Consider the following 10,013-nt stretch of genomic DNA (forward strand, 5'->3'; position numbering starts at 1 on the left):
TTCATTTTTACACTTACAACAATAAGAAATTTACAAATATATCTTTATTGAATCTAGGATTTGTATTGATGAGGAGGTCATTTTTATCTTTTGACAATTGGAAAACATGACCAATGATCTACACTTTTGTAGGTATATAGAAAAAAAAAATATTTTTATTATCAGACATAAATTCATTCTTAATGCATAGATTTCCCATAAATTGTGTAGAAAATTTCCATGCAATTAATCTAAAACACACAATTTAAAGGGATAGTAGACAATGAAAAACTTTGTTATCATTTTTACACTTTTATAAGTATAATAGTTAAATATATATTCTTTTAATATTTTAATGATTTTTTTAAATTAAAAAATCTATTCTTTTAATATTTCTTCTAAGAATTATGTATCAAGAATTGTTATTTCTCTAATGTATTTTTATTATCAAATATCAATCCAATTTTTATGTAATATTATTTTCAAAATTTTCTTATGTTGCAATTTTCTATTAAAAAATAAAACATTATTATGATCTTCATGTATTTAATGATTGTGTAGAAAATTTTTCATGCAATTAATCTAAAAACACACAATTGATGAGAATAGTAGAAAATTTACAATGAAAAACTATTTTATTCTTTTAACATTTTATAAGTATAATAGTTAAATATTTTGTTTGAAAACCCATAAAATATGTTAGTATTAAACCTCAAATTATCATATTATTTTATATTTATCATGTTATTCTACTATTGGACATATAGTTAATTTTTTTTATATATCTTCTTGTAATATTATAATTTATTTATTACTTAATTAGAAATTACACTAAAAATATAATTATTATAATAAAATCATTAAAAAAACGTAGAGAGAAAATTAAAAGAATAAAACATTTAAATGTAGTATAAAGATCAATTATTTGATAAAATTAATATAAGAATTACATTTTATTATTGAAATGGTATAAATTACTACAATCAATGTATGTTGTAATGACAATTTATTAGCCTTTGTTACAATTTGACATATATATCTTTATATGATTTTTTGAATTCATATTAACAAAGAAGACATTTGTGTCTTTTCACAATTGGAAAACAAATGGTGACTCACACTTTTATAGGTATATAGATTAAATGTAGAATAAGTATTACTACATCAAAGCCATTAAGAAAATTGAAAATAAATCAACCTCATGGTACGAGACATGTTGTTACTGTTTCAAATATTGTACCAAAACTACCAAAGGGTTTGATTCCACTAATTGTGTGAAGCTGAATATCGAGATCGTCCCAAAGTATTGCAATTATAATTAACTTTACATGCTTAAAAATATTTAATTATTGTGTATACTTTCTCACAATTAATTTTTCAGATAGCAGATAGCAATGTTGGTCTAAGATGAAAATGAAATAGCTAGGGTGACGTTATTCGAAGTAGTTGCTGAGATGTTTATTGGTTGCTCTATCAAAAAATAATTGACATGTATATTAAGGTGAATTAAAACATTTATTTGAATAATATTATAATAGTCTAATACATATTGCTAATAACTACAAAATTTATATTGCAGAAAAAAGTAATGTGGAGCATGTAACACTTGAGCAACAAAGCAAAGAAGAGCACAAATTTTTTAAAAATAGAATAACATCAGTTATTATGGATGAATTGGAGAAACCACAACTCAAGAGAAATGCCGATAAAAAAAAAAACTGAAACATCAATTAAATACAAAACGAAAACAAAAAAAGAACGAGCGAAAATGGGACAAAAGAAAGGGCAAAGCAAGTACAACATGAAGATAAGAAGATAACAAACACTAAGGAAATGACAAAACTACGGAAAAAGAAATAAAGTTCATCATGTTCAAAAAGAGAAACCATACAAATTTAAGATAATGAAAAAATAGTTGATTTCATTAAAATGATAGAAACTTAAACAATATAATCACACAGAGATGAAACAAAAACTGAAAATTAAGCAAGAAAGATTTGATAATGTTTTTTTATATTCTAAGTGTTTTATGTCCTCCGTATAAACTATGTCATATAATGTTTGTTTAGTAAATTTAAAAAGCTAAACATATATTATAAAATAGAATGCATGATAATATTGTTTATCATATGATGGTGTCCCACCCCGCTAAGTAAAAATAATATAGAAAGAAGAGGAATATGTAATTTTCATCATATCATATAAATGAATAAATAATTGATTGTTCAAAAAAGATGCTGCATTTACCCTCATGGTTTATAAATAGTCAGATAGTACTCTAGCGTTGATTGTTATTCAATCCATCACAAGTAGATACACTTCATGCGTCACAAAACAAAGCTATGCAGACAGATCACACTTGAGCAGACTAAAAATACATACTGTAATTTTAAACAATGCCGAATCCGCGCTAGCTCAACAAGCAACACAGCTCTATGACAATTACAAAAAGAGAAACTCAGATCCATTCCTTGGGATTAATACAGGCATCCAACAGTTTCCATTCTTCGCTTCCCTCTTCTGGTTGCTGAATATATAAATGATTGCAGTAAGTTTATCCAGCATTTTGCATCTATACACGCACACAGACCCATTTATTGCAACAAAAGACAAGGTGAAAGAAATCTCACGTGGTCATATTCCCATCGTGCAGTTAATGGAAGTGATACAAGAATACTCTCGATCCTACCACCGGTTTTGAGACCAAATGTGGTTCCACGATCATAAACCTTCAATCGTTGAAACAAAAATTTAGAATATATATTCTTGAATGTTTTGTGCTTCAAAGATTGGTTATGGATCAATACCAGGTTGAACTCTACGTAGCGTCCTCTGCGCAGTTGCTGCCATGACTTGTGAGACTCTGTGAATGGCATGTCCTTTCTCCTCTCCATGATGGGAATATAAGCCGGAATCACAGAATTTGTACACTCTGCAATCATTTAACAAAAAGTGAATTGAAAGTGTTGGTCTTTGATCGAATAAGCAAAGACATTGAAACCACTAATTGCTTTTGTAAGCAGTATACACAGCTCTTCTAGAGAATTACCAGTAGCAAAGGAAAGAAGCATCTCTTGATCGTATGTATTCAAATCATCAAAAAATATACCCCCAAGACCTCGCCTTTCCCCTCGATGCTGCATAAATATTAAGATAATTAAATTTAATTGCTCATTTTTGAAATGCTGCAATACATAATCAATCACTTGCTCCCTTTGGCGGTAACAAGCACATGATAGGAAGTAGGGGTCCAGGCAAATAAAATGAGAAAACAAACAACGCGAAAGGACAAAAAGACTTTCCTATGTTTAAATGCTGTAAGTAGCAACAAAATATGTAGATCTTAGCCCTTAATAGAGTGAAAGAGCACCTGAATCCATCACATTTGGTGATATGAAGTCGGATGAGCTTTAACTCAACAATTTTTCACCGAACGATTCCACATCTAAAGGTTGTTAGTTAACATCGCTCTAGTGAAAGGGCAATAATGCCACTCGGAATTAGCGAACAATCAGGGGTGACCAGAGGTTCAGCACTATCACAAATCCCCAACATATTATAGAAATAATTTCATTTTGATTATGACTTGTTTCAGATGGTAAGAACAAGAGATAAGTTATTGTATTAAGACCTCTATTGATTGTGTGAGAGTACAGAGAAGAATCATACAAATTTCATAGGACAGACTTGACCTCAAGGTCAATGCTCCAGGATAGTGTCAGTTGTGAATGTTCGCCTAAATACGTAAATTAGAAGTAGAATAGAAGAAACAAACCAAATTTGCTTAAATATTGTACAGCACAAATTATGGTTTTATGTTGTACCTTGATATAGAAATAATCATCACACCATTTCTTGAATTTTGGATAGAAATCGCTATTGAACTTGTCACAAGCACTCTTTTGGACCTATAACATAACATGCACACATATTTAATTAGTAAAGCTTAAATATGATAACAATGATGTAGTGCAGATATTGTTGGTCAGTGTGTTAATACCGAATGGAAATGCTTGACGTCCTCTTCAAAAATGTAAGCAGGAGTCAGATCTGTACCCCCACCAAACCACCACTGTCTTGGTGCTCCTGGGGCATCTGCATAGGTTAAATAAATAACATTTTGTCAAAACATTTTATAGATTTATGCAGAACCCAGAAAAAAAAATAAACAGCAAGATGAAAGAACAAAGTCTGTATTGGTCTTTAATCCAGGTAAAATATTGGGTACAAATAGCATATCTGACATCGCAAAGAAGAGTGGTCCCAAAAAATAAAAACTAATACTCTATAGTTACAAGAAACTTGAGTAATAGGAAACAATGTCAAAATAGGACAAAAGAGACTCTTCGATCCCACATACCATACAAAGGAGGATCTTGAACACCTCTATGATCGCTTCATTCGTTTCCCACTGACATTATGAAAATGCATTTGCTACAAGAAATATTGGCTATGTTTCAATTCAAAACAGCTCCGGAAACAAAACCAAACATTACCATCTCATTTTCATTTCATTTTTTTAAAAAAATATTTTCTAGCTTATTTCATATCCTCAACACAACCATTAGCATCATTTCACCTTCCAACACTTCCATCATACTTTACTGTTATATTTTATTCTACCAATAAATAATATTTCAAAATTTTAAAAGACACAACATACCCCTAAAAAAATTAATATGCACAAAACATCATTAACCCAAAATATTCTAACATATATCTTGTTAAAAGACAAATCCAGGACCGGGCATACATCTCCTTCATCATTATAATCTACAAGTCCATACTAATTGTTGAATAATATATTGAATTATTATCTAATAAGTAGATAATGGATTATTATCTACTAAGTAGATAAGATAGTGATTTATCTTTGTATTTTAAACTCTTTTAGATTAGGATATTTTGAATTCTTCTAGATTAGGATAGCTTATGATTACTTCTTCTTTAAATATCATGTACAAAACAACGTTGAGGAATACAATGGAAAACGTTTGTTTTCTCTCAAGCTCGATTAGTGCCCATCACTCTGGCAGTCGACGATACTTCCTCCATCCCGATCACTTGCCACAAATTAAATGGTCAAAACTACCTACAATGGTCACAATCTATAATGATGTTCATCTGTGGAAGAGGAAAATATGAATTCATCACGGGTACGTCGAATGTCCCTGAAAAATCGGACTCCAAGTTTAGGGCCTGGAATTCCGAAAATTATATGGTAATGTCTTGGTTGATCAACTCCATGACGACTGAAATAAGTGAAAAAAATGTCACCTCCTTTAAGTTGCTCGATCACTTCTTTTCATTATGAATGTCCCAAAGTCCCACTAGGGTAATGCCATCCTCTCAGCCACTTACCTCATTAATCAGATGCCCTTTCGAGTCCTAAAATTCAAACCCCAATCCGATGCTTCCAGAAAATTTTCCCCAACTCACACCTTCTTCACGAGATTCCCCTAAAGGTTTTTGGTTGCTCATGCTTTCTACACATCCACTCCCATAATCGCAACAAACTCGAACCATGTGCTGTCAAATGCATATTTCTTGGTTATTCTCCTAACTAGAAAGGGTACAAGTGCTATCCTCCCGTCGCCAAAAAAAAATTACTCTTCCATGGATGTTACCTTTTTTGAGTCTACATCATTCTATCCCAATACATCGGTTCAAGGGGAGTCGTCAAACAATGAACCACTACATTGGGAACCCATTACACCAACACCATTCATTGAACCGATCCCCGAGCCATCTTATCCCTCCATCAATGAGCAAGCTGAAAAAAATATAATCAGCCCACTACCTCATGTCTATTCCCGAAGGATACCTCATCAAAAGAATGTACAGCCTGTACAAAATCAACTTGTCCATGACTACTCTCCCATGTCAAATTCAGAAAAAACCACACAAGATACATCTAATCCCGATACCCCGGTGACTGAGTACATTGAACCTGATGATAGACCAATTGCTATGGGGAAGGGCGTCCGAACATGTACAATGCATCCTACAGGTGATTTTGTATCACTTAAACGTCTTTCTCCTGTATATCGTGCTTTACTTTCCACTATAGATCAGATTCAGGTTCCAAGGGACATTGATGAAGCTCTCGGACATCCGAACTGGAAGACTGTTGTTTATGATGAAAGTAGAGCACTGGACAAGAATAATACATGGCACATCACTGATCTCCCAGCTGGAAAGAAACCTGTTGGATAAAAATGGATCTTCACAATCAAATATAAGTCCGATAGAAGTATAGAGCGGTTCAAAGCAAGACTTGTGGTTAAAGGGTATACACAAACTTATGGTACTGACTACCAAGAAACTTTCGCTCCTGTTTCCCGGCTCAACAGTGTTCGAGTTCAATTGTCCATTGCAACCAAACTAGACTGGCCTTTGTATCAGCCTGATGTTAAGAATGCATTTCTCAATGATGACCTTGAAGAAGAAGTGCACATGAACATTCTTCTGAGGATTTGAATCAACAGATACGAAAAATAAGGTGTGCAGATTGAGAAAATCACTATATAGGCTTAAACAATCACCTAGAGCCTAGTTCCATCGATTTACCAATGTGTTGAAGAAATATGGCTACACTCAATGTCAATCTGATCACACGTTATTTGTGAAACACTCTAAAGAAGGTAAGATTGCTACCATAATAGTGTATGTGGATGACGTTGTACTTAAGGAAATCATATAGACGAAATGGCCCGCGTGAAACTGATTCTCTCGAAAGAATTTGAAATGGAAGACCTTGGCCCTCTAAAGTATTTTTTGGGAATGGAAGTGGCAAGATAATCTCTAGGTATCTCAATTTCACAACAAAAAAATGTTCTTGACTTACTGAAAGAAACTGGTATGTTAGGGTGAAAACCTGTGGGTATTCCGATGGATCCAAACATCAAGAAAGGAATTAAAAAGGACAGTCCTCCTGTTGGTAAGGGGAGATATCATAGATTAATAGGCAAACTTATATACATAGCATATACATGACCATTTGGGGTTAGTGTTATCAGTCAATTCATGAATACTGTTATAAAAGAACGCTTGGATGTTGTATATCGGGTGTTGGGATATCTAAAAGAGGGACACCTGGCAAAGGACTACTATTTAGGAAATCATCTGTCCGAAAAATCAAAGTGTATGGTGATGTTGATTGGACTGGTTCTCCTGCAGAGAGACGTTCCACGTCAAGATATTGTGCATTTGTACGGGGGAACTTGGTGACATGGCGGAGCAATAAGCAACCCGTGATAGCTCGTAGTAGTGCTGAAACACAGTTCCGTGCATTGTCTAACGGAATTTGTGAAGGAATGTGGCTCAAGAGACTACTTGATGAATTAAAGGTGGAAGATGGTCATCCTATAAAATTACTATGGGATAATCAAGCTGCCATTAGCATCTCAAAAAATTAAGTCCATCATGACAGAACAAAACACGTTGAGGTTGATGAACATTTCATTAGTGAGAAGATAAAAAAGGGGATGATACACTCCTACCCAGTTGCAGGTTGCAGATATACTTGCGAAAGCACTTCACAGGCCCGTTTATGAAGATTTGAGTTTCAAGCTTGGCATGATCAATTTAAATGATCCAACTTGAGGGGGAGTGTTGAATAATATATTGAATTATTATTTACTAAGTAGATAAGATGGTGATTTATCTTTGTTTGTATTTTAAACTCTTTTAGATTAGGACGTTTTGAATTCTTCTAGATTAGGATAGCTTATGATTACTTCTTCTTTAAATAACATGTACAGAACAGCTTTGAGGAATACAATGGAAAATGTTTGTTTTCTCTCAAGCTCGATCCTCAAAAACGACAACAATACTACTATTTCATAGAATGTTATAAGCATGACACTGTATGCATATCTCAAGCTAAAAGATGGTCGGCCAACTCCTAAATCATACTATGCTCATCGATATGATATACATTTTCTAATAAGTACAATAGTGTATCAGTATACACCATGAAGCATTTTCAAGCATCATCATTACAATAAGAACTCTTGATGAAGAAAATGATAGCTCCAAATTTCCTTCAAAACCTATGCGCTTTCAATAAAATCATCGTCAAAGCCACGATTGTGACATTCTCCTTTTCTTAACAACAAAAATATAAATGGCCCACCATCACTCTTATTTCAAATTTATCCGTTCATTCAAGGTCAATTGCAAACAATAACATTTGATTCAAAGTTATTGATATATTATGATACCACGCATTTCTCAAAATGTTGTGCAACTCCAATGAAGTTAATAATTCCATGTCAGAAATCAATTCACAAAATAGGAGAATGTAAAATGATGAGATACCTTTTGGAGAATCTGTCTCAAAATACCGATAATTAAAATGCAAGGTTGGCGCAAAAGGATTCTTTGGATGAAGAACCTGAAGAACAAGAAACCAAAAGGCCTCATTAAGCACTTTACTTTACCCCGGCATGAAGTCAAGCAAACAGAGCAGCGAGGCAAGAAAACGTTTTACTTGCAAACAGTAGCAGCACAGAGGAAGAAGCAAAACAGAACATACACCTCTGCTGCAGCCTCTTGATGATCTTTTACAAGAGCACTAATTTAATCATACTAACATTTTTGGTGAGTTAAAAAGTACGTCCATGGAAGGGACGTAGGGTAGTATGTAGTTTGCAGCCCATATTTATAAAGCATCACCAAAACTGAGAAAATCGAAAGGAAAATAGTAAAGAAGCGGATTTTATAAAGGAAATGGGGAATTTACGGAGCTGATGCCGGCAGCAAAAAATGGAACGGGGCCTGGCTTGACGTCGCCATTATCGGAGGGCTTGGCTGCTCTATAAGCCTCGGGAGGCATGACACCATAAACAACGGAAACATTGACTCCTGCCTTCTCCCATACAGCGCCATCCTGCAAGACCCGGCTGATTCCGCCGCCGCCGCCTGGCCTGGACCAGACATCTTCCTTGAACTTGCCATCTCCATCCAAGGCCTCAATGGCTGAACAGACGCTGTCTTGAGCCTCCCTTATCATCCTCTCGAACCTGAGCCGAACCGAATTGGAAGAGTTGAAGCTATTCTCGTCCGCCTCTCGGAGGAAAGTGTGGGGCCTTTCGGCTTCCATGGTTTCCTTCTCGATCATCGGGGAGGATGAAGATGAAGCGCAGAGTTGCAGCGAGCTAAATCTGGGCCTGATATTGAATCTCGGCACGAAGGGAAAGCTCAGACTCCTTGTAGAGGAATACGAGAAAGGTACAATGGCGGAGGGAGAAACGGTGGCTGTTGCGGTCAGCATCGCCGCGAGGAGGAGGAGGATGATGATGATGATGGGAGATAAGGAAAGGGGCTCTTTTGTGTTTTCATTTCATTTTCGATTTATAAAAGTAAAATTAATTTTGTGTTTGGTTTTTTTATAATTTTGTGAAATGAATTTTATAATATAAATATAACCATAATTTATATGTTAAATATTTAATTAAACTGTTAAAATGACAAACAAAAATAATTAATTAGTTTTTGAATTTTTGTTTTGAAGAAAAAAAAACATAGCTAAAATTGGTGGGATCAGCAAAAGGAAAGGGCAAAAACTTGTGTGAGACGGTCTTACGGGTCGTATTTGTGAGACGGATCTCTTATTTGGGTCACCTATGAAAAAATATTACTTTTTATGCTTAGAGTATTACTTTTTATTGTGAATATGAGTATGGTTAACCCGTCTCACAGATTATGATCCGTGAGACGGGCTCACATGATACCCACTCAAAGGAAAGTGGGAAATGGTTTCAATGAAAAGAGTGTTAAAAGATAAATTTTGGGCTTCAGATTTTGTTGATAACAAAATCTATCTAACTGATTTGGACAAAGCAAATGAGTTGACCCAATTAAACTAAACCAGACTGAGCTTATTGGACTTCAAACCAATCAGCGTGGAACCCATTCAAGCTTATATAATTGTTGGACTCAAGTTCGACATATTGAGATATAAAAATAAAAATAAAGAATAAAATTGGATAAAAAGATTTATGTAAAAAAAAAAACTTTTAAAAATTATT

General features: G+C 34.1%; 1 protein-coding gene across 1 annotated transcript; it reads right to left on the reverse strand.

Moving 5' to 3' along the window:
* Positions 1 to 2,200: 2,200 nt before the first annotated feature.
* LOC142551120 (oxygen-dependent coproporphyrinogen-III oxidase, chloroplastic-like) lies at positions 2,201 to 9,319 on the reverse strand. The gene is made up of 8 exons (XM_075660174.1): positions 8,726 to 9,319; positions 8,302 to 8,377; positions 3,980 to 4,074; positions 3,804 to 3,887; positions 3,029 to 3,116; positions 2,787 to 2,911; positions 2,610 to 2,708; positions 2,201 to 2,506 (listed from the first exon to the last, which is right to left on the reverse strand). Exons 1-8 carry the CDS (start codon positions 9,254 to 9,256, stop codon positions 2,438 to 2,440), a joined length of 1,167 nt encoding a protein of 388 aa, XP_075516289.1. The 5' UTR covers positions 9,257 to 9,319; the 3' UTR covers positions 2,201 to 2,437.
* Between the last annotated feature and the right edge of the window lie 694 nt (positions 9,320 to 10,013).

The sequence above is a fragment of the Primulina tabacum genome, chromosome 7 (assembly GCF_025594145.1).
Source record: "Primulina tabacum isolate GXHZ01 chromosome 7, ASM2559414v2, whole genome shotgun sequence".
Taxonomy (NCBI): domain Eukaryota; kingdom Viridiplantae; phylum Streptophyta; class Magnoliopsida; order Lamiales; family Gesneriaceae; genus Primulina; species Primulina tabacum.

What these genes read in the sequence shown, in the direction of transcription:
- LOC142551120 (XM_075660174.1), bottom strand. Translation starts at nt 9,256, where the DNA reads ATGCTGACCGCAACAGCCACCGTTTCTCCCTCCGCCATTGTACCTTTC. An exon ending in ACGTCAAGCATTTCCATTCG is followed by an intron (nt 3,888 to 3,979) that starts GTATTAACACAC and finishes GTTATGTTATAG; the next exon opens with GTCCAAAAGAGTGCTTGTGA. An exon ending in GCTACGTAGAGTTCAACCTG is followed by an intron (nt 2,709 to 2,786) that starts GTATTGATCCAT and finishes CAACGATTGAAG; the next exon opens with GTTTATGATCGTGGAACCAC.